Source organism: Alnus glutinosa, chromosome 5 (genome assembly GCF_958979055.1).
Source record: "Alnus glutinosa chromosome 5, dhAlnGlut1.1, whole genome shotgun sequence".
Classification (NCBI taxonomy): Eukaryota; Viridiplantae; Streptophyta; class Magnoliopsida; order Fagales; family Betulaceae; genus Alnus; species Alnus glutinosa.
The window spans coordinates 25,250,298-25,276,093 of NC_084890.1; the positions used below are offsets into that span (position 1 = coordinate 25,250,298).

General features: G+C 35.5%; 1 protein-coding gene, 1 long non-coding RNA gene and 1 pseudogene across 4 annotated transcripts; all 3 read right to left on the reverse strand.

The window, feature by feature from the left end:
• Positions 1 to 724: 724 nt before the first annotated feature.
• LOC133869910 (uncharacterized) lies at positions 725 to 1,724 on the reverse strand. The gene is made up of 2 exons (XR_009900574.1): positions 1,513 to 1,724; positions 725 to 1,144 (listed from the first exon to the last, which is right to left on the reverse strand). It is a non-coding gene; the product is annotated as an uncharacterized LOC133869910 (long non-coding RNA).
• An 8,767-nt stretch (positions 1,725 to 10,491) lies between these two features.
• Positions 10,492 to 24,011, reverse strand: LOC133868751 (hydroxyproline O-galactosyltransferase GALT2-like). Of its 3 annotated transcripts, none has more exons than XM_062305749.1 (8): positions 23,879 to 24,011; positions 23,639 to 23,786; positions 20,314 to 20,547; positions 19,624 to 19,914; positions 17,010 to 17,138; positions 11,185 to 11,358; positions 10,795 to 10,902; positions 10,492 to 10,703 (listed from the first exon to the last, which is right to left on the reverse strand). In XM_062305749.1, exons 2-8 carry the CDS (start codon positions 23,642 to 23,644, stop codon positions 10,494 to 10,496), a joined length of 1,152 nt encoding a protein of 383 aa, XP_062161733.1. In that variant the 5' UTR covers positions 23,645 to 23,786; positions 23,879 to 24,011; the 3' UTR covers positions 10,492 to 10,493. The 3 variants fall into 3 exon arrangements, 1 of the variants encoding a protein (XP_062161733.1); XR_009900395.1 differs by lacking the exons at positions 10,492 to 10,703; positions 10,795 to 10,902; positions 11,185 to 11,358 and adding exons at positions 15,708 to 16,131; positions 16,223 to 16,320; positions 16,669 to 16,842; XR_009900396.1 differs by lacking the exons at positions 10,492 to 10,703; positions 10,795 to 10,902; positions 11,185 to 11,358 and adding exons at positions 15,708 to 16,131; positions 16,223 to 16,351; positions 16,669 to 16,842.
• LOC133869159 (F-box/LRR-repeat protein 13-like) lies at positions 23,645 to 25,763 on the reverse strand (annotated as a pseudogene).
• Positions 25,764 to 25,796: the final 33 nt, after the last annotated feature.

Here is a 25,796-nt window from a genome sequence, read left to right on the forward strand (position 1 = left end):
TTGTACGACGGAGGTGGAAGACGTTTTAAAGTGGCGGCGCTGTCTCTTTACTTTGCTCACCTCTGCTCCCCCTGGTTTGGAATCCGGTTGTTCTTGAGAAGCTAGAGTTGCTTCAATGGCGACTCTAACTTGGTCGTCAGGGAGGTCACCACGTGTAAAAAAGGAAAAGAGAAAATGGAGTTGAGTGGCCCAGTGAAACTCACCGTTTTGAACATTGAGGGCAATTTTGGAACTTCGGCTTTTAAGTGGTCATGTGTGTTACACGTGACCCTCTATCCGTCACTTTTGCAGGACTAAGTGGACGGAAGGTCTAAATTGAGACAAGTGGTAAACGTTAGGGGGGTCATTTACCAATTTTTAAACATTGGGCATCAAATTGCCAATAGGTGGATATATAAGGGGGGTAAAGTGTACTTTCCCCACATTTTAATGTGCTGATGTACTTTTCGGTTTTGTTTTGGGGTTTTGTGTTTCTATATAGGGTTTTTTTGTATCCTTGTCTAAGTTTGTATTTTGGTTTAGTTTGAATGAAATTGATTTATTTATTCATTAAAAAAAAAAAATCACATGTTAGGCCTCGCCTTAACTGAATGTGCTCAAACATTCTTGAGCCAGGTTTTAGAGAAAATGTTACAGAAATTGAGACAGCAAAAAAAATCAGAAAAAAAAAAATAAATGAAAAAGACAAAAGAAAACACATTGAATTAACATGAGTGCACACATAAAGCACAAAAGGCTAAAAATTTATTGAACAAGCTAAATACAAACCGCTAAAGGGTTGGTTCATATAGGCAAAACAAATACAAAAAGATAATACGACAGTACAATGATCTTTGCGTCTCTGTAACAACTCACATAAACTTTATGTTGCAAACCAAACATGACTTCCAACAAAACATGTTTAACATCAGATCATGTCCACCGATCCCTTCAACTATTCAAGCCTTAGTGGCAGTACAAATTGGAGTTCCAGAAGCATGGTAAATGGTGCAACCCTTTGGAGCATAGCAGCAATTGCAAGGCGGATTGAGTTGCCTACTACCCGAAGATGGGCAGGTCATATACCCTGCATAGTCCATGCATACATTAGGGCATACTATTGCCCTCACAGTTGCTGGATTCATGCTTAGTGGAATTGTACTTGCTCATCAAAATCATCAACACAATACAACATTTGAGAAAGTAAGTTTGTAAGTTCACGTGACGCTTATGATCACGTCAGCCACAAAATGATTAAATTTGATTATGGCTGACATGAGAGTGCCGCACGGATTACTACGTTAGTTTGTAAGAAATTGTAATAAAAACTAGAGGATGTCAAACATTTTCTTAGAATTTTTTACATGCAAAAGTTTGCACTTAGTGAATGAGATACATCTTATCATTGTTATGTCATCTATGGAACTAGATTATCATACAAAAAAAAAAGTACAAGCTAAACTAACAAAAGAAAAGATAAATTGAGATCACAGAAATTGAATATATATATATATAGGAGTAGGAGCTTACTACACAAAATGAGAAGATATATTGCACCAACTTTGTTGCCTTCAGCCATATTTCCTCTATCTATTTTGAGGTGTTAACGTTGCATACTATTTATAGTACTCCTTGAAAGAAAAATTTAAAAAATAAAAACTAAAAAAGTTGGTATATTCAACTCTTAGCAGTTGCAATATCAGGTATATATGGAATATTCATCATATACATGGTTTGCATGCACCAAAGTCAACTTTGCAAAAAGCATTAGAAGGTAATTAATTATGGCTTCCTTCAATATTTTAGAAGCCATCGGAATATAATCAAGTTCCTGATTTGCTTAGATGATAATAATCTCCAACTTAAATGCAGATGCTCTATTTGATATCATATAGTACTTGCTAGTTAATTAGTCTATTTAGTTGATTACAAATAATAATTTCCAAACACCTTATCACTTTTTTGGTCCTTTTGCTTCTCTAAGTGTCTTGTTAATATGCTTTATTTGTCTTATTCTCTTTTTCCTCATCGGTTTTTTATTTTTTATTTTTATTTTCTCTTTATTTTTCGATTCTATCAAGATTGATTTTAATTTTCGATTTGTTGAAACTTATGTTACTTATGTAATTGAAATTGGTGATTTTATGGGTATAGATTGTCTCCATTTCACTTGAAATTGATATATTGTATATGAATATTGTATTGATTTAAACTTGATTTAAATTTGTTTTTTTTCAATGAGAGGGATGAAAGGGAGTTCAAGCCATTGAAATTTGCTGAAATACTCGGGCCACAAAAATTCAAAGACAAATGTTTTATCTTTGATTGTTTCCTTGCTTGAGCAAATACCCAATATGGAAATTTATAGAGCTCATGATACAAGTTTGACAAATGATTGTCTAAGAGCACTAGTAGCAGATGCCCTATAAGTAGTCCTATTCCTTAAAATAGGAAAGCTTTGAAAAAAGTCACAAAAAAATCAAGCCACAACAGTTACCCTATTTTAGATAATTACCCTTGGGAAGCAACAGTGCTTCCCAACGTATTGGGAAGCATTATATTATCAAATTATATGGCTACCATATAACAGTTGACCAAATAGCATTAATAAAAAAATATGATTTCTAGCATTACTTTTTAAATGTACCATTAGATCTATATAAAATCTACTGCTAGTGCTCTAACAGGTTGATGTCAAGCTTTTGAACTTACATATCAATTGCAAATTGAATCAATCGATCAACGTAGCAACCATTGAGATGATGTGATATGAAAATTACCCCTTCATTTTTTTTATTTTTGTTTTTATAAATGATGATCCAATGGCTTACTTTTGAATGTGATGTTATCAAATTATATGACAACCATATAACAGTCGACTAAATAGCATTAATAAAAAAATATGATTTCTAGCATTACTTTATAAATGTACCATTAGATCTATATAAAATATGCTGCTAGTGCTCTAACAGGTTGATGTCAAGCTTTTGAACTTGCATATCAATTGCAAATTGAATCAATCGATCAACGTCGCAACCATTGAGATGACGTGATATGAAAATTACCCCTTCATTTTTTTTGTTTTTTGATCCAATGGCTTAATTTTGAATGTTATATTATCAAATTATATGGCAGCCATATAACAGTCGACTAAATAGTATTAATCAAAAAATATGATTTCTAGCATTACTTTATAAATGTACCATTAGATCTATATAAAATCTGCTGCTAGTGCTCTAACAGGTTGATGTCAAGCTTTTGAACTTGCATATCGATTGCAAATTGAATCAATCGATCAACGTCGCAACCATTGAGATGACGTGATATGAAAATTACCCCTTCATTTTTTTTATTTTTTTTTTGTTTTTATAAATGATGATCCAATGGCTTAATTTTGAATGTTATATTATCAAATAATATGGCAAACATATAACAGTCGACTAAATAGCATTAATAAAAAAATATGATTTCTAGCATTATGGGATCCAACAAAACTGAAGTTCCAAGGTTGACATTTTCAAGGACAATATTTGAGAAGAATTCCTTATCCAAAATTAATTGGTTATCCAAAAAAAAAAAAAATTCATGTTAGACTTAGATAGGACCATGATCCCCTATCCAAAATGAGACTACAGCTTTGGTAAATCATCATTAAACGCCCCCAAAGCAAGTAATGCGCCCATTAACATTAACATGCAACACATTACGTCCACTAGTAATCAGATCTTCCCAAACCCATAAATGAACATAATAGAAAATGTCCAAGGGTTGCCAGCTCAACCAACTCCCCATCAACAGACACATTTTTTGATTCAGCCAACTTCTATCAACTAAGTAAAATTCATCCTGCTAATTTTTAAATGTAGCTCATATATGCTTCAAATTAACTAGTTATGCATGCCAAGAGAGCTTTATAAGAACAAAAGACAAAAGTATGATATACATAAGATGATAGAGAACATTTTCAAGCAAAGAATGAGAGATCACTACAGCTGAATTGATGTATTTAAACTACTGCTGGAAGGTTTTACATAATATCCAAATTACCAGCTACTTGCAAACTGGAAAGACGTCTCATTCTACTATCCAAAGTGATTTTGATCAGCAGCACTCATAACTTTAGTAAAATAAACCACCCACAAAAAGTTTAAAAATCAGAAAAACCAAACAAATTTTAGGTTCAAGGCAAGTACTTAATTCTCTCTGCATATTCTTATCAGTAGATCAAAACAATCATACCAAACATTGAATTGAAGAGGAAGAAGAAGAAAATGAATCAATGTATTTTAACAAGAGAAACAAACACACCCAACAACAACAGTACATCTGATCAAATTAAATTACTAATTATCTTGGTGTTGTCATGATCAACATCTCACTTTCTTTTAAAACAAAAGTACAATAGGATAAAACAATTCAGATAACCATTTAAACAAATGACAATTATTGACAAACCAATATCCAATATAAAATCTAAAAGACCAAAATATCATCAAGCACATTATTCAACAAAAGTAGGGCACATACTAGTTAGAAGCTGTCAACTCATCCTCCACCAAGATCTTTATGTCACGCCCCCATTTTGGTAAATAAGGGAAACGCAAACTTGAGCCTAAAAAAAATAAAAAATAATAAAAAATAATTTACATAAAGCATACCTCTAATAGTTATAGATTTTATCCATCTATTTTATATATATCTATAAAAGAGTAGCTTTTCACAAAGTCATAAATTTCCAATAGGGAAACATATTATACATTACAAAGGTTACATCAGTTCCCCAAGATACCATCTATTGCTCTTAGCCAGGTCTATGCCATTACCAGAAGGTGACTCTGATTATTACATCCTGAAAAGGTTGAAGGGGCAAGGGGTGAGTTTGATAACTCAGTAAGTAACACAACATAGTACAAGGTGGTATAAAAAGTTTAGTTTAGAAACTTAAGAATTTTCAGAGTTCACATATAGAAACATCAGCATCAATAATAAATATGCATATGCAATCATCATTCATAGTTTGTAAGTTTTGTCTACCACTGGACCACTTCCGCATTTTTACCATGAGCGGTGCACGTTGGGCTCGTCCAAAGGACCGATTCCGAAGGATCCATGGCTCATCCTGTCGTCACAGAGGAGAGCTGCCGGGTTAGGAAGCTCCCTAGGTGAGAACCCCCCGGCCGATAGCCCCACACTTTTGGTGTGGTTGCCCCGCTACCCATCATCATCATCATCATAAGATCCGGATCACAGCATTATGGTACCGTGGGACAAAACTTTGTGTGATGCACATAAAACAAATATTCAACATAATTTCATCATCTTGTTCATATAGTGCACATGTAACACATATATTTTGAGAGTCATCATCATCCTCATTCTCATGGTGCACATGTATCATTTTTGAAAATCATAATTACATCATTCTCTTCATTCTTATGGTGCACATGTAACATATAATTATTAGCTTCATTCATCCATGGAATTCACAGGTAACATATTCATTATTTCATTCTTGAGAGCTACCATATAATCATAAGGAGGTTCAATTACATTTCATAAAAGAATCATTATAATTGAAGAAAAAAAAATAACAAGTAATATTAAAGTGAAAGAGTCCTTTGAAAATTCTCGACGTTTTACTCTTGAAAAGATTTTATTTAAAAATTTCGCCGAGTTTTAAAGTTGTGTCCCCTTACCTGGATTTGCCATCAACTTCGAGGTCGAACTTCTACCTAAATAAATTGAAAGATAAATCTTAGAAGAACATTCTGAAATTTGAAGCCTAAAACTTAAATTAAGGGTATCCTATATAAATATCCTACATAGCATGTAATCATAATTCTTCAAATACTTCCTATTAATATAAAATCTCTACTCAAATTTACCGCAGATATCTAAAATCATTAATTTATGACTTCTCTTGAAATTCAGAATAATTTAACCAACTCTGTAATTTCAACATAAAAGAAGCAAGAAATCATTCGGCCTATTCACAGAAATCCCCAAAAATGAACTTTCTTAAATCATCAAATCCATAGTCCAGAACTCTGTAACCCAAACCAACCAATATTAAACCGAACTCATTAAATTCCCAACCATAAAATCAATTACCAATTACCACTTCCACATAATCACATTAACCAAACTATAGGGTTTAACATAATCTAAAACATATTATATCATAATAACCCCAAAACATAGGATTCCTCTAACACGTACTATCAATCACACCGATCCAATAAGGAAACCCTACCCCTCATATCACTGTGGCGGTCACACCTACACCCACACACACACACACACGGCTCAGCCATCCAAAACCTTCACCAACAGAGAACATCACACACATAATTAATTCTATGTCCAAAAATAGCAAAACACAAGATCAAACTCCAAGTTTTAACCATACGAATTAAATCCAAGGATTAACACTGAAAAAAAAAAAAAACGCCAAACTCAACAGTTTCAGCCTCCATTCACTATGTTTATTCGGTCATGCATAGAAATCAAGACACCCATTCCTCAAACCGAACTCCATAGATTAACCCATTCCTCACACACATAATTAATTCTATGTCCAAAAATAGCAAAACACAAGATCAAACTCCAAGTTTTAACCATACGAATTAAATCCAAGGATTAACACTGAAAAAAAAAAAAAAAACGCCAAACTCAACAGTTTCAGCTTCCATTCACTATGTTTATTCGGTCATGCATAGAAATCAAGACACCCATTCCTCAAACCGAACTCCATAGATTAGTAATTCATTATACCCATTCAGTTTGCTAGCCAAACACCACAAAACCCAACAAAATCAATCCCGGAAATCAAAACCCCAAATAACCCATCATCACAGCAACCTCAAAGAACCCAAATTCAGCCAAATAGGAAAAATACCCACACAACTGATCAACTACAAAAAAATACCCCATCACTTATCAATACCGAATTTTTAACCAATCAATAGAGAACCCCCAAAAATCATTAACCATCATCCAACCAAACCTAATTATCAACCATAATCTTTACCCAAAATAATCAAACGGGTTTTCAAGAAATTACCCCAAGGATTTTCTCAGCAAATCCATCGAAATTCGCCATTGATTCTGCCGGGGAAAAAAAATCACCGGATGAAGGATCGGGTTGGGTCTCGCGGGTTCTCGGGTCTTCCTGAATCGGGTCACCTCTGGTTCTCTTCCTCGGGTCCTTGGGTTACGGGTTCACCGGAATCGCCACTGGAATCGCCGGAATCGCGCCTCCGGTGACCCATGGAGGATCGGGTCCTCACGGGTTCACGAACCGCTCGGGTTCTCTCTCTCGGGTCTGGCGGCTACGGGTCACGGGCTTGCCGGAAATCGGGTCCCTTTGCCTCACCGGCGACATCCACCGGAAGATCGGGTCCGATCTTCCTCTCCTTCGGTCTCTACCGGCGTCGATCGCCACTGGATCTCTCTCCGGGTCTCCAGCTCTCCCTCTCTCTCGGTTTCATCTCTCACTCTCCCGATCTCTCTCTCGATCGCTCTCTTTGCCTCCCTCTCAATCTCATCTCTCAAAAGATCTTTGTCTCTCCTCTCACTCTTGTTTCCGTCGAGTGAAAGAAAAGGAGGAAGAAGAAAAGAGGAGTGAAAGAAAAGAGAGGAGGGTGTACGTGTCTAAAACAATAATGCATGTTCAAAAGGTGTCAAAGAGAAGAGAGAATTTGAGACACGTTTAGGCCACATGTAGTTTCTTTGACACACAGTTTTTCTTTTTTTCTTTTTCTTTTTTTTTTTTTTTTTTTTTAAACCTATTCAGTAATACAGATATCTTATAAAACACCTAATTATTAAACAAAAACCCTTTTAATCTTTTATATTACTACTTAATATTATAACAATTTTCTTTGGGTTCTCATATAGAAATGCTAAATTTTTTTGAAGCGTTATACTTTATCTCCGCATCAGAGTTCTCCTCCATCTTTGTCTCTCCTATCACTTCATACTGCAGATTTGCAATAGGCAATACGAAACAATAAAATATTTTTCTTCCACATGAAGAGACCTTGCATAACAAATCTTTCGAGCATCCTTCAAATCCAACTCCAACTCCAACTCCATTAATGTCATCAGTGGATGTGCCTTTAAAATTTTCCCAATCGGAGGAACTCAATGCCGCTGAAACTGATTCCATGGGAAAAGCAGAACTTTCAGCAACAACATCGTCTCTGGCATTGTCCGAATTGGCCAAATAGTTTCTGCTGCACGCAAATCATCGCCAGCTCCCTCAATCGGGCCAACTTCTTCGGCCAACAGAGAATCCTCGGCATAATCCACTTCTTCAGGCAAATTGTCGTCGGAAGCAACCAGTTCTGCCGGAACATGTACACCAACGACCCTTGCTTCAAATGGAGGGTCACCGACAGCTACCGCTTGCAGATCACTATCCACAACCCTCCTCTTCCCGAAACCGCTTATTCTAGCACCGCTATGAATTCTCCTAGCAACCAAAGTTGTTGTTTGTCCATCCGACGTGCTCTTCATCCTTGGCTTAGAGCCACTAAACCAGTACATGCTGTTCAAAGACCTAATGGAGTGAGGAAGGGTCACAAAGGACAAGCACATGATGGTAAAAAGGGTGGAGTAGTATAAACGGGGGAGTTATCTGGAATGACTTGGGAAAAAGAGTGGGTAAAAAATATTCGTGCTATGGACAAGTATGAATGGGTGTCGTTTTTTCCTTTTTGAGGAATTAATTCCAACTAATATTGGTGCGGATTCAACCTTTATTATACCATATATGATTCAAACAGTATCGAAGAAAAACAAATGATCTAAATTTTGTGAATCATTTGCAGAAAAAAAAAAAGAAGAAACAAACAAAAAAGATTACAGCAAATTATAACCCAAAACAAGGGATTCTCAAAAATCTCGATACAATAAGTTGACAATTTAGATATAGAAATGACCAGAAAATACTTGCAGCAAATGTGGTAGACGAACTAGGCTAGTTGTCCAATGAAACGTAGCTGCGCTGCTAAAGAAAAACACAAAGAGACAAATGTGGTAGACGAACTAGGCTAGTTGTCCAATGACTTGGAAAAAAGAGTGGGTAAAAAATATTCGTGCTATGGACAAGAATGGAGAAGGGCCTGTAACCAAACACGAATTGTCTTCTTCACCAAATAGCATTCATAAAATAAAATAAAATAAAAATGAAAAATTCACTTCACTCTTGAACTTTCGTCACATTTACAACTTCTTAAAATTAAAAAACTTTCAATTTAGTATATTTATCTTTCAATTATTTTCAATTCCACCCATTCATTAAGATTTTCTGTTAAGTCTTAATTGACGAATGTCAAAATTTATAAAGAACCAACATTTTTTTTATGAAAAAAAAAATTGTAAGAATTTAGAAGTTGATCAGGATTTAACGAAATTTATAAAAATACTCACGTCCGAATCATTGAAAAAAAAATTATAATTTTAAAAAAAATGAGTATTCTAGAAATTTTGACAGGATTTAACAGAAAATCTTAACGGAATAGTGGAATTGAAAAGATGGATACACTAAATTAAAAGTTTTTGAAATTTAGAAATGAAATGACAAATGTGATAAAAGTTCAAGAGGGTTAAGTAAAGTTTTTCCTTATTTTATATTTTCTTAGATAAAAATATAAAAATAATTGAAAAAGTATAAAATTATATACTTTTCTATTTGTGTTCCGAGAGATTGGGTTTGAGGGGTGGCTCAGGGATAAGTATAAAATTATGTAAGCAAATTTTAATTAGACTTATTTAATTAAATTAAATAGGTCAAATTTTTTTTTATCTAAACTTATTAATTTCGTGTTAAATTTATTTTAAATTCGCATATAGTGTCAAAAATTTACTCCAATTTACTCAGCTAAATTTGCTACCCAAACAATATCTTGTCAATTGTCAATTGTCAAGGTCTCCGTCCCTTTTTTCAACTTAAACAATTATACTTAGCTTTGAAGATTGTAGGTTATAGCCATTGACTTGCCCATAATGGGTATTGTTTTTCCTTTAAAAATCATATTCCCCTTCATTTCTTGAGAGACTTTATGCAAATGTGTAGATAATTAATTAATACAGAATAGACTCGATCCATGAGATCATCAATTCGTTGTGTTATTATCCGCTTGTTTAGTTCTCCCTATGATTAAGGCAAACGAAATGGCGTCCTTGCCCCATCATGCTAAGGACTTTAACTGATAAACTATCTCATGGCCATAATTGTCTTTTTCCTCTCTTTTATTTTTTAAGTACTATAGAGAAAACCAAAACATTATGGAACTTAAAAAGAGGAAGAGATTTCCTTTCCAAAACAGGAAAGAAATGAACAGAGCTAAAAGATAGAGTGAGAATGCAGTTAGATGTCGCTGTCCAATTTGCCACATTATGGGTACAAAAATCACTATGACAAACCGATTCTCACAATTCATCCATGAGTCCATATTTTGATCCACTAACCTAAACGGACAAAAAATCAGCACCCAAGCAGCTCATTGTCATCTAAAGTTGCAGCACTGAGCCCGACCCCTCGCCAATTTGTCCCAAAGACAGATCATCTGCCTTGGGGATTGATAATGTGCAGTGAAATTGTTTTCCATGCACCCATACTGACAAAATTTCCAGTTGTGGGAGTACTGGACGGCCGCCATGGAACCGTTAAATTGCTCAACCCACATTCCCATGCTTACATCCTCCATCTTGAAGAGCTGCCACAAAAAACAAACAGCATTTTTCAGTCATAACCTGCTGAGGAGGCAGGCTGGAGGGAAGGCAGATTGAATAAATAATGAAACTAACCCTTAGGCTTCGATTACCATGTTGAGAGACAACATATTTAGCAATATCACTGGAAATTATATATCCGAGCCCATTGGCATAAGGAGGATATACTTCTTCTGGCCACTCCTGTTACATTACAGGATTCCTTCAGATACAGGAACAATGCAAAGAGAATGAAACAGCTCTAATATAATCCTACTTATACGATGAGAAGAAATTATTTCTCTTCCCTTTTATGATCCTACTTCCAAAGCAATCAAATGTATCAGACTTCCAAAATTATCTGATTGATGAAAGGAGCTCTTGGAGAAATCAAAAACCCAAGAGACAGAACCAAGTTCAAATAGAATTGCAAACCATAGCAGGCAACAAGTTCAAATTTACACAAATGCAACCCCACTAACATACCTCATATGTGACTGCCCATTTTCCACTTCGGAGAGGGCGATGCAAGAGGTTGAGATTGCCCATATAAAGGGACGTATTATGAGAGATGCCCTCAATTTCTTTTAGGACAGTGTCCACCCTAACAAAGGTGTCATCGTCACATTTCATTATGTATCTAGTGGTCACATTCTGAACCTGCATGGAGGATGTTTGGAAAATTTGAGGGATAGAATACAACTCAGCATGGGATCCAACAAAACTGAAGTTCCAAGGCTGACATTTTCAAGGACAATATTTGAGAAGAATTCCTTATCCAAAATTAACTGGTTATCCAAAAAAAAAAAAAAAAAAAATCATGTTAGACTTAGATAGGACCATGATCCCCTATCCAAAATGAGACTACATCTTTGGTAAATCATCATTAAACGCCCCCAAAGCAAGTAATGCGCCCATTAACATTAACATGCAACATATTACGTCCACTAGTAATCAGATCTTCCCAAACCCATAAATGAACATAATAGAAAATGGCCAAGGGTTGCCAGCTCATCCAACTCCCCATCAACAGACACATTTTTTGATTCAGCCAACTTCTATCAACTAAGTAAAATTCATCCTGCTAATTTTTAAATGTAGCCCATATATGCTTCAAATTAACTAGTTATGCATGCCAAGAGAGCTTTATAAGAACAAAAGACAAAAGTATGATATACATAAGATGACAGAGAACATTTTCAAGCAAAGAAGGAGAGATCACTACAGCTGAATTGATGTATTTAAACTACTGCTGGAAGGTCTTACATAATATCCAAATTACCAGCTACTTGCAAACTGGAAAGACAACGTCTCATTCTACTATCCAAAGTGATTTTGATCAGCAGCACTCATAACTTTAGTAAAATAAACCACCCACAAAAAGTTTAAAAATCAGAAAAACCAAACAAATTTTAGGTTCAAGGCAAGTACTTAATTCTCTCTGCATATTCTTATCAGTAGATCAAACAATCATACCAAACATTGAATTGAAGAGGAAGAAGAAGAAGAAAATGAATCAATGTATTTTAACAAGAGAAACAAACACACGCAACAACAACAGTGGCCAAGCAGTAGTGTTGCTAGCAATCATGGTAAAGAACATAAACATTCCCACTTGACAGTGATTCTTGATGGTGGAAAAACCGTGCATGTATTTGTACTAGGGGCAACTTCTGTGGGAACAACACATTTCTCAATTTTCGCCTTTTAAAACCTTTTCAAAATTGCTATCAAAGCCGAGCAATTCACTAGCCCTATAACTCCTCGCCGCCAAAACCCGCCAACCCAATTGATCCAATCTAATCAGGTTCATCCACGTACTCCTATAGGCAACTGATGCCCAAGCGATCAACTTCCCAAGATCCTTCGTCCTCACCCGCCCTTCCCTCGCCACAATTCGGGCATCCCGAAACGGTGTTGCACACTTGTCCCTCGCAAACCCAATACACTTCTCCTTCGCCGCCAAGACACAACCCTCCATTTCTCGCGCCCGCTCAGATCCATCGCCCTCGGGCCAACCATAGCACGCCACCAGGGGATTTTGCACTTGTTGGACGCAGCGATGGCACATCCAACTCTCGCACCATGCTCGCACTGGTCCACGAGCTTGGACTCGCAGGCTTTGAGCGCAGAGGCCCAAACTTGGGGGTCCCGAAACGCGAGCACATACGGCCCGGCCAACGGGTCGTCCGATGGGCCGTCCAGAATGGGTCCACGGAGCAAGGGCACCGGGGGGTCAAATGTGGTCACTGTTGAGGCGGCAGAATACTCCAATGATGCGGTTTCCATTTGTTCAGGTTTGTTCTTAATTTATGGATTAATTGGCGTTAGTTTCTACGAAACTTTGTAAAATTGATCCATCACAAACAGATAAAAAATGTCGTAAATCAAACAAAATCAAGACAAGACCATGTTAGAAAGCATTATCTATTTTCCCAAAACTGCTTATTCTAGCACCGCTATGAATTCTCCTTGCAACCAAAGCTTATATGCTGAGGAGGGATGGTCGGATTCAAGAAATTGAGGTAGTGAGGGTTTTCAGACTCATGAAGAAACTTGGAAAAGAACGAATTTATGTAGATGAGTGCGGGGCAGGGCGGGTCTTACGGTTTTTGCATATCTAATTCCGCAAGCCGGCTTGAAAAGCTCGGTTACATGAATGCTTAAACTGTGTCCCTCAATTTTATTACTGGATCCGTAGTATCGGCTAGTTGTCCACTGGATCGTAGATGCGCTGCTAAAGAAAAACACAGAGACAATGTTAAAGTAAAATCACATAAAACCCACTCGCAGAATTTTCAAAATACATCGAAATATGCAAATATTTCCACTACAAAAATCGCAAACAAATCTGCAAACAAATCTACAAACAGACCACGAGAACCTTTCACGTGGGCATTGCCGCACTGGACGTCGTGGGCGTGGCACTGGGCGAGTGGGCGACGTGGGCATGGATCGGAGATTCAGAAGAGAAGAAGAAGGAAAGAAGAAGAGAAGAGAAATGGAGAAGAAGAGGCGACAGCCTGCTGTGAAGTGTGAAGAGCGGAGAAGACTAGAGATGAGTGAATCATGAGGTCGGAATAAAGTGCGTTTAATATTATTTTTCGTTTTTTTTAATATATATAATAATAATAATAATAAAACCCGATTTTTTAAAATGCTATAATCGGTAACCGCAATTGAATACTCAGTTATTCGGTTGCGATTATTTTCTAAAGATGGTAGCTCCTTTGGACAAGAGGAAATGCTACACATCCTAAAATTTTTCTTCAAAATTTGATTCTTAAATAATGTGTCACAATCTCATGTAATCTATTATTTTGAGAAATATGTCAAATCATTTAAACAAAAAAATTGAAAGAAAATTTTAAGAAATCTAGAATTTCCCTCAGGCAAAATAGGGTGGCCAAACTACCGCAAGGCACATTCGTTCTCATGATTCATTTTTACTCCAAATTTGATCTAAATACTAGCTAACCTAGCATGCACAATAATCATTTGCTGTTTTACTTTGAGTGGCGTAACAAACATCATAAAACTTTTGTAACGAGTTGGAGGTGTGATTGATCAATCATGAACAGTTTCTACAAAACTTTGCAAAATTGATCCATCACAAATAGATAAAAAATGTCATAAACCAAACAAAATCAAGACAAGGCCATGTTAGAAAGCTTACCTATTCTCCCAAAACTGCTTATTCTAGCAAAGCTATGAATTCTCCTTGCAACCAAAGCTGTTGTTTGTCCATCCGCCGTGCTCTTCATCCTTGGCTTAAACCAGTACATGCTGTTCAAAGACCTAATAGATTGAGGAGAAGTCACAAGGAAAAAGTACATGATGGTAAAAAGGGTGGAGTAGGGTAAACAGGAGAGTTATCTAGAATAACTTGGGAAAAAGAGGGGGTAAAAAAATGATATTTGTACATACGTTGTGCATGGGTGTTACACCTATTGTAAATGTGTATAATGTGTATACAAGATGAGTGTGCAAATCACACAACTCAAAAAATATTTGTGCTACAGACAAGAATTGAGAAAGGCATGTAAAAAGAGCACCGATAAAATAAAAATAAAAATTCACTCCACTCCTAAACTTTTATCACATTTACAATTACCTTTTAGGCTTCAAAAACTCTCAATTTAATATATTCTTTTTTTTTTTTTTTTCAATTTCACCAATCCGTTAGAATTTTTCATTAATCTTAACCGACGAATGTCAAAATTTTCAAAATATTCCTCATTTTTTTTATAGAAGAAAAAAAATTAAAAAAATTTAGACGTTGGTCAGGATTTAACGAAATTCACAAAAATATCTACGTCCGAATATTTGAAAATTTTTAATTTTTTTTTTTAAAAAAAACATGAGCATTTTAAAAATTTTGACAAAATTTAATAGAAAATCATCACAGAATAGTGAAACTGAAAAACAAAAATTGAAAGATAAATACACTAAATTGAGAGTTTTTTAAGTTTAGAAAAGAAATTACAAATGTGATGAAAGTTCAAGAGCGTTAAGTGAAGTTTTTCTTTAATTTTATATTTCTTTAGATGAATTTAAAATCACCATCAACCTTAAAGATAATATTTATTAAATTTTTATATAAAAATGATTTTAAAAGCTGCATAAAATATTTGTTGGAGTGCGTAGCAAAAATCTCAAGATCCAAAAACAACATGCAAAACGCATGACTATTAAAGCAAGCGAAGTCGTCGTAACAAGAATAACGTTCAGAAGAAAAAACATGAATTTTGCAGAGGATATACCAAGACATAAAGACAACTCAATCAGACAATTTGATTCTCATAATTTATTTTTTTATGCTATAATGTGTTATAATTATTAGAGAGGTACTAGGTTTTTTTTTCCCAATTGAGACCTTCATGGGAACATATTCATCCTATTGAAAGACATAAAATGGTCTGGTCCATCCATAAAAGAGAAATAAACAAATTTCAAAAAAAGAGAACACTACAAACATCATTCAAAATCCAATAACCTGTTAGTGAAAAATGAATATATTGAGACCATGTAAATATATAACACATCATGCTTTGGTAAAGTCATTGCAAACTGATTCTCACAATTCATCCATGAGTCCATATTTTGATCCACAAACCTAAATGGACAAAAAATCAGCACCCAAGATGGGTGAAAAATACAAAGTGGGGGTGGGGGAAGAGAGGAGGAAGTTGAGCTCAATCTAATTTTACGAGCAGCTCATTGTCATCTAAAGTTGTAGCAATGAGCCCGACCCCTCGCCAATTTGTCCCAAAGACAGATCATCTGCCTTGGGGATTGATAATGTGCAGTGAAATAGTTTTCCATGCACCCATGCTGACAAAATTTCCAGTTGTGGGAGTACTGGACGGCCGTCATGGAACCGTTAAATTGCTCGACCCACATTCTCATGCTTACATCCTCCATCTTGAAGAGCTGCCACAAAAAACAAACAGTATTTTTCAGTTATAACCTGCTGAGGAGGCAGGCTGGAGGGAAGGCAGATTGAACAAATAATGAAACTAACCCTGAGGCTTCGATTGCCATGTTGAGAGACAACATATTTAGCAATATCACTGGAAATTATATATCCAGGCCCATTGGCATAATGAGGATATACTTCTTCTGGCCACTCATGTTACACATTACAGGATTCCTTCAGATATAGGAACAATTCAAAGAGAATCAAACAGCTCTTATATAAACAAAAACTAAAAAGAGACAAACTTCTCAAATTAGTAGAAAACATGACAATAAGAAGCCCGAGATACGATGAGAAGAAATTATTTCTCTTCCTTTCTATGATCCTACTTCCAAGCAATCAAATGTATCAGACTTCCAAAATTATCTGATTTATGAAAGGAGCTCTTGGAGAAATCAAAAACCCAAGAGACAGAACCAAGTTCAAATAGAATTGCAAACTATAGCAGGCAACAAGTTCAAATTTACACAAATGCAACCCCACTAACATACCTCATATGTGACTGCCCATTTTCCACTTCGGAGAGGGCGATGCAAGAGATTGAGATTGCCCATATAAAGGGACCTATTAGGAGAGATACCCTCAATTTCTTTCAGGACGGTGTCCACTGTAACGAACGTGTCATCATCACATTTCATTATGTATGCAGTGGTCACATTCTGAACCTGCATGGAGGATGTTGGGACATTTGAGGGATAGAATACAACTCAACATGGGATCCAACAAAACTGAAGTTCCAAGACTGACATTTTCAAGGACAATATTTGAGAAGAATTCCTAATTAAAATAAGAGTTTAATGAAAGACTAATAAATTATAAAACACAAACTCACCCCAAACTCACAGATAGCAAAAGTTTTGAGAACAACAAGCTCATAGCAATCCATAAAGGGCAAAATCACAATATCACCAAAGTAAGCCCCCTCCTTTTTCAGCACTGCATTCACCTCCTTCCTTGGATTCTGCATGTCAATTTTGAAACAATTAAGAACACCAAATAAACAAAAACTCATTCATAATCCAATGAATGACAGAAAATACTTAGAACGGGAAAATGAAAGAGAAACACATATACAACAGCCAGTGAAGAATGTCAGAAGAAATATAAACAGGCACACACATACGTGGCATATATCGCGGGACTTTGTTAGCTAATATGCATGTCATACATCAATGTAGAAGTCCATATTTCCGAATTCCAAGAATCATAAGGACAACAAAGAAACTTGTCTATTGGATTGGAGTACATACAGTAACTTTGATATTCATATAAATAGCCTCATACGTACCACATGCAAGGAGATAGATTTCATGTCATATGCTCACAGAGGTCAACAAGCCTTGCACGATTCCTCAAAGTCATTAATTCCCGAAATCAAATATTGCTATAACTCTGACTAGTAATAACCCAACCCTCAGTTCTTTGAACCAAGGTTGGCAACGCTGATCCTCAACAATTCTGACATCTCAGAAGTCATTATCTTCAGACAATTTCGACAAATATAAAAACTTATCTGATTTCTCTAGATGCTATTTTATAATTCCCATTTAATTCATCATGCCATCTAACAGTTCCTTTCCAATATCTTGATGACTTAATTTCTTGTCATAAAAAACCCAATCTCTCCATCTCATTTACACATACTTGATGAACAATCAGAGTTTCAAACTAGCATTCTTCATAATGTTGCTCTTTGGTATGTATTTCCCATCATTCTGATCGAAATGATGCAGTTACGTGACCTTCAAGAGAAAGAGAGAATATGAAAGATTACGAGAACTCAACCCTAGAGTCGCTGGCTTTTCTATTTGTATATATTATCAATGATGCAGAATTACAGGATTTCCCTCCGTTCTATATAACACCCTAACGAATCATTAATAACTCTATATGTCAAGCATGTCAATATCACCAGGTTCTGTTCCTTTAACTCGTGGAATTGATCCTGGAAGCTAACTCTATCAACCCATAAATCTTGACACCATAGTTGAATTCATGGTAATGATAAATGCAGAATCCTTTTTGACAAAATGAAACTGCTACAGTTGAACACTTGATAAGAGACATTTGCATCCAAGTTGTATCTTGCTCTCGCATATATAAAAAAAAGCAAAAATATAGAAAAGTTTATTGCACTCACTAAAGCAAATTTGTCAGTGAAAATGAAGCGGAGAGGTAGCATTCATAAGAAAATTGCAAGGATTAGATACTTCCATTCAAAAAACAATTATATTTGGCTTTTGTGCCCCTTTTGTCGCTTAGTTTTGGCAATTTTCTTGTTTTTTTTTTTGCTTTCTAGTTAGGTGCTTTCTCTTGTATATTTTCAGTGTACTTAAGGGCACCTTACGCTTCTAATAAAATCAGTTTATTACTTATAAAAAAAATAAAAATAAACAATTATATGACATCTCAATATTCACATTAATCATGAATGATCCTATAGTGTTGACGGCAAAAAAGAAAGAGAGAACACGAAAAGATTGTGAGAGCTCAATGCTAAAGTGGCTGGCTTCTCTATTTATGCATTTTATTAATGATGTAAAATTACAAGATTGCCATTCCTTACATATAAAACTCAACACTTCCCCTCAATATAGAGCATGGATGTCTATTATGACTAGCTTATTACACACACACGCACACATATATACAAAAAGAGATCCTTACTCGGAATCTCTATGAATACATCTCCTAACCAATCAAAATGTTATCAAGTAAAAACTTGTGTTCACATAACCATATCTCGGATAAAGTGACAGTCCATCTAGGTATAATGTGTCCAAACTAAAAGCTTAAGCCAAAGGGAGGGTAGGCCCGACAAGTACATAAACCCATACCAAAGTCCACATGTGACCAATGTAAGACTCTCTAACACCTCTTTCCAAGCCTTAAACACACAAACACGTGTGGAATATAGGAACCAAAAAACAAAGAAATGAACCAGTCTCTGATACCATGAGGTTTTGCTAGATAAGAGAAATAGAGTATGAAAAGATTGTGAAAGTACAACTTTAGAGAAGCTGGCTTCTATATAGGTGTGTATATACATATATACACACATACACTCAACGATGCAAAAATACAAGATTGCCCTTCCTTATATTACTCTAATAGGTACATCAACGATTGGTCTTCTCTATATGCTCATCAAAATGCAATTTTGCACCTATAGACCACAAACATTTTATGCATGCATTTGACAATGTTCAGAACCGGACTATACATTTATGTTTCATACAGACTTCTCTGCTTTGCCACTATCTATTATATTCTTAATAGGTTAGGTATCAATATTATCATTGAAAACTCTCATATTCAAGCATGTCAATAGGGCCACCTTCTATTCCTTAAACTCATATGGAATTGATCCTGGAAGCTAACTCATCAACCCATAAATTTTGACACCATATTTGGATGCATGCTAATGATCACTGCAGAAGCCTTACCAATGCAACAAAGAATGGAACTACTACATTTGAAGACTTGATAGCAGTAGCTTGCATCCAAGTTTTTCTAACAGCCATGCGTTCAGCAAAGTGATTAGTAGCAGATAGCACTCCAACAAAGACCTGAATCTTGCTCTTGGGTGTAGGATGGGTTTTCCACTTGTCTGAAAATTCCAATACTCGTTGAGGTGAGAAACTCGGATGAGAAGTAGGGAGAGACGTAGCATAAACTGAATGAACATCCACGTCTCCTTTAATTGCTAGTCCTGTTGCATCTTCAAGAGTAAACTCCTGAAGGTACAGCAAAGCATTTCTGGGTTCAATACAGGATTTATTGAAACAAAAAAAACTATGTGGAAATGCCAGAAATTTGAACAATAAAAGTATTATTATAACAACTATAGCTGTAGGAGCATGCTCCCACAAAATCTACAGATCAACAACTAACAAGGACTAGGAATGCCCAGTGGAAATGTAAATTTATAAAAAGAGAAGGGAAAGTCATAAATCAAGTTCAAGAAGTAAAATAGAAGCCATGAAGCACAACACCACAAACAAAACTGCAAGTTCTCCTCACTTTGACCCGGACCTTCTTTAGATCTCCTGGGCAAGCATTCTCCATTCATGTAGGAGAGGTAGCAAACAGATGTCATCAGTAGTAAACTTCAAAAAAATTTCCACATTACTTACTGTTCTATACGGAAATGAAGTCAGATGCCGACCCCCATCATTGATATGGTACCCATCAACACCAGCGCGCAGGGTCAGGATAAACAGTCCGCCCTCCACAAAAGGAAATGGCCAGGTCACCTCTGGCTTCTGCTGACACCCTATAAATCGCTTAAACCATGAGGTTGTCTTGGACTCTTTTGAGTCTACAAATATCATTCCGCATCCATTTTTCGCATCTTCCATGTCCATCAACTGCCAAATACATAGATAAGAAACACCTTCATGCTCAAATGTTAATATAAAGTTGAGAGAATTGGAAGGAAAGAAAATAAAAATATAAGTCAAACCACATCACAATCAGCCAGACCATAGATAAATAACTAAAAGTTTATTTTCAATGGAGCATAAAAGAATTTCCTGTCCTTCCCATAAAATTCACGGCATTAGTGCATAGCATGGTCAGGACGGTTCAGAAACAGTCAGCAAGTACTAGAGAAACAAACTAAAATTTGAAAGATTTACAAGAAAAGGTGAGAAAGATTCAAGTGACACAGTGCATTAACAGGGGCTCGCAGAGGTTAAGCCTGGAATACCAAAATTTCAATCAATACAGCAAGCTACTGAAGTTGATTGGAAAATGGCAACTAAGGCTACAGAAAACATAATTGTTCAGACAGTGTATTTATGGTGCTTCACAGTAAATTTAAACAAAGATTATTGAATCACACTCAAAGCATGTTAACGGAGTTATTTGGCTATTTAAACTGCCACCAAACAAACTCAATATAGTGAAATTCAAAGAAAGTAGGTCATTTATAGTAACAAACCCAATGTTAAGCCCAAGGAAGAAACAGGATCAGTAAGACCATTCAAATGATGCTGCCCCAATTGAGCTCTTATACCATGTTAGAGACCACTAATACCAACTAGTGTATAAACCCCTATCAGGCTTGACACATAAACCATATTAGTCCAAATTGGTACACACACCAATACACTAAGACGCACCATTGATGTCAAGAATCTCATCAGCACAGAACAATGACAAAGCAGACATCAGCCTGGTATGTAATTACCTGAATTTGGCAGCTCATATGTCACTCAAAGAAAGAAAAAGTTGCAATTAATATGCTAAGTTATCAAGGCTCATGCTTTTATTCCATCTGAACCAAGTTCATAAGTCTGAAGTCAACTTCATTGTAGAAAAAGAGATAAGAAATAATGGTGAATTGAAAATTTGACGCTTAACAGACAGGTTATCCCTAAAAAGGTCAACAGAACCTTTTTTTTTTTATAAGTAAGAAGATTTTATTAAAAAGCATGAGGCGCCCCTAAGTACACCGGGAGTATGCACAAGAACCACCAAAGCCAGCCCACAAAACAGATCTTATCAAAAAAAAAAGGTCAATAAGCTCCAACTCGAATGGCACTTCTTTCTTCCATAAGAACAAGGAGGAGGATGTGTCATTTATCAATTGAAAAAAAAAAAAAAAAAATCAAGAAGAGAGGTAGATTAAGTCTAGGTCTAAATAATTTTTACAAAAGCTGAGTTCATAATCCCTTTATTGGGCATCTTGGTGTGTTCTTGCACTGTTTCAGGACAGCAAGCTTGCCTTATATCCTCTTATTTGCAGTTCTATCATTTTGTTTAAATTTATTCTGGAAATAAATGCCAGAGAAGTTGTTTTGCTGAGATCAACTAGTTTTCTGTTAAAGGCACCACCAGCAGCCCTTTGGGCAGCATAATATGTTCATGCTATAATTTTTTGGGTCTGCCTCCAACTCACCTCCTCCATGAGAGTAGATCTCTCTAACTCAATCACAACCTCAGCCTTCTTTATTTTCTCCCCAACGCCTGAGGCCCTCTCTTCTTCAATGACATCAAAAACACGTAACTCTTCTAGAAGGATCCTCTTCTTCCTATCTACATTGCCAAACACCCCCTCGTTCAATTTCTTCAAATCAAGTTTCAAAGCCTTAAGCTTTCAAGAGGGGGATATGCGCTTATGTAACATTTGTAATTAGCATTGATAGACTTGATGTGTGTGACACCAGACCTTAGTTAGCTAACCTAAATAAATGGAACAACTGAGATTCACATGAGAAATTAAAACTTTCAGCATGCTCGCACAAAAATAAAAAATTGCCATGTGACATTTAGTGCATATTTTTGCTTGAAAGTTCATAGTTTTCATAAAAGTTTTTATTTTATTTTATGATTTTGGTTTTAAAATAGAATTTTAAAGTCTCATAATTCTGGAGACTTCAGAGGGGTTTTTTTTTTTTTTTTTTGGTTTATTCTTCCCAGATATTACTAAGCTGCATGCTTCAACTAGGGTTTCTGGTTTTTACTTGCATATATCTCCAATGGTGTTCTAAAATATCTACAAAACAGCAACAATACAATCATCCTTATCATTATTCAGAAACAAATCATGTAAACTGCACAATAAATATTCATCGTTTTCTTCCATGAAAATTTTCACAGGAAGGGCAAATTTCCCTCCACGAAAATAATAACAAAAAAGATCACACAAGTACTAAATTAACAGTAGATGGAATCTCCAGACCCAGAATTTTGAAAATTTGCTCTCGCTCGATTTTAGTTGTGGATATGTACATAACCCAGCATTCACCATCTCCAAAAATAAGGTGTTATTTCTCCAACAAATCTCATCTTTCAAGAAGAAGACACTACCAAAAAAAAAAAAAAAAAGAGGCACATCTTGGCATTTTTATCTTTGACATTTGTAACAAATGTCAAGTTGATCTTTTCTATTGTGGTGTATTGTTGAAAATTATCAGTTAACAAAAAAATCATTCCTGGTGTTTTACAATGTGCCAAGAATGTTCAATTTCTTGGCATTTCATTTTATTTGCCAGGAAAATTGAAAAAAAAAATAACAAATAAAAAATTCTGGCATTATGGCGACGGCATGATGAGGTCAGGAGACAAATCCTTCCTGACGTCTTAGAAACAATAGGTGATATTTGCGTTTAAAAAGTAAATCTTTCAAACAATGGTGTAAAGAAAAGTGTAATAAATATCTCTGGCTTATTACCTTTAGAAGAAATACTTCCATCAATCAGGTTACAAAACACCCAATATTTATCCAAGTCTAGAGACTCCTCCGACTTATATTTTGTTTGAAAACATAAAATGGAGCTATGGCTCAAAACAAGGGTAAACAATCATACAAATCTTAGTTTAATAAAGTATCAAAAGCAAAAAAAATAAAAATAAATAAACACATAAAGAGATTGTACAAAGTTCCAAGGAACAAAAAGCCCTGTGCAGCTTAACAATCAAACAAAAACGTGCTAGATATAGAAGATAACTTACATCCATCTCAAGTTCCAACAATGATGGAGCCGCCTCCAAAAAAGCAGAGGTCAGGTCCAGCAGGATTTTTCTAAATCTTACACCTAATAGCTTCAATTGCTTTAGTCTAGCTAGTAAATGTGGTTAAGTGCTTAGATATTAAATCAACCTGAAAGACAATGGAAAGAAATGATTAACTAGAGACATGATGTTAAAAAATGATGACAAAAAGCTCAACTAAAATTTTTCCTGTGGCAATACCTGGACATACGGAGTGCACAATAATAAAGTCTCAACTAGAAAAGTCTTTTGCAAGTGAGCCAAGGACGTATGTCATTTGAGTTCTAGGATCAGACTGCATAGTTCTACAATGAGACTGCAAAGTCATACATAGTCTAACAAGTTGTGCACTATTCTTTAACAAGACCTGCCCAAACATCTTTGCGTCGTACTCAATTGATGCAATACTTATGCCATCATGAATTTCAACCTTTTCTAAAGGCTTGCAACAAATATCCTCAAGTGTCTCAGCCTGAGAAACCAACATCCACTAGATAATTTCAAACGAAATGGACAAGGGCATTCGCTTATACTAAACCATTCTAAAGATGGGCAACTAGTCAAAATGCTATCCACATTCTCTTGATTTAAACTTGTCTTTTTCAATGAGAGGGATGAAAGAGAGTCCAAGCCATTGAAATTTGCTAGAATACTCAAGCTGCAAAAATTCAAAGACAAATGTTTTTTCTTTGACTTTTTCCCTGCTTGAGCAAATAGCCAATATGGAAATTTATAGAGCTCATGATACAAGTCTGACAAATGATCGTCTGCCAGGTTGATGTCAAGCTTTTGAACTTGCATATCAATTGCAAATTGAATCCATCGATCAACGTCGCAACCATGATCACTACCCAACGGATACTCAACCCTAAAGGAATCTACCTTTTTGCCGACATTGACTTCTAGAATATGATTTGCCCATCTAACAAATCTTCCCTTTTGCTTCTGTTTCCACCAAGTATGCTGCCTTTTGAAATGGTTCAAGTCTAAAAAATGTCCAGGCATGTTTTTGGCATCAAGCTCAAGGTTAGAAGAGGTCCTCCAAGGGTATCTCCATCTTTTTGAAAGGATGCTAGTAGTGGCAGCTTCCCTCAATGAGATTATTGATATTATAGAAGAAAGAATGTCCACCGGCAATCTACCAGTCATATCGGCCACCGGGGCAGTGCCAATCTATGTGCACCCAAAATAACATTAACAAAATTAACTCATGTGCATGCCAAGATTCCAAAGTAAAAGTAAGCCTTTGTTGGTAATAGAGATAAAACAATTTAGGGTGTTTATTTAATATAGTATGAATACATAGAAATATATCTAAAACTTAAACTTACACCAAGCAATGTCTAGGGCTGAGATTGGGGCCACTTAAGTCTGGAAATTTGGTTTGTTGGCAACCGTTCCTCCATTATCTTGTCAATCTGATAATAAAGAGCAATGAAGCTCTCGATTAGTTGGCATTGCTATAATATGAATCAATTAGGTTCTAAGAAGACAATAATAAAAATCATAATGAGACAAACAACAACAAAGATAATAACAGGATAATAACGTTCCAAGGGTCTTATGATGACTTGGGTAGATCAATGAATATCCTGACTATAAGTAGATGAAGGTTTGTAAAGAAAGAAGACATTCTTTGGCTACAAGAGAGAACAAAACCAGTGTCAGATACATGTGATTTTAAAAATGAAAATAATATTAAATATATGCCTACTTTTTTTTTTTACTAGTTGGGATGGCACGCGCAATGCACGTGCTTGGTTCCCTGTGTTATGTATCACTATAATTGTTAAGATTATAATTTTAATATCATACATATATTATATTATAGAATGGATTTAATATCTAGATTATTGAACAAGTATATATTGATTTTTCTTAACAAATAAAGTAAAAAACTATAATATTAAGTAAATATGATATACCAAAAGAAAACGGAAGAGATTTAATTTAGATAGCACACATGTTGTCAATTCAAACCAAATTGTAACAACCTATAGGTACATACAATTGTAATTCCATCAAATGTTTCTTCATTATAATGCATAATGGACCTTGAAAAGCAATGAAGTTTAGTGTAAACCATGTTGCCATGAATAGCAAAACTTAAAAGGCATAC

Coding starts and splice junctions, on each gene's coding strand:
- LOC133868751 (XM_062305749.1), bottom strand. Junction 17,139..19,623: donor TTCCATTCTTTGTTGCATTG/GTAAGGCTTCTG, acceptor ATTGACATGCAG/AATCCAAGGAAGGAGGTGAA. Junction 10,903..11,184: donor AATGGGCAGTCACATATGAG/GTATGTTAGTGG, acceptor GTAATGTAACAG/GAGTGGCCAGAAGAAGTATA.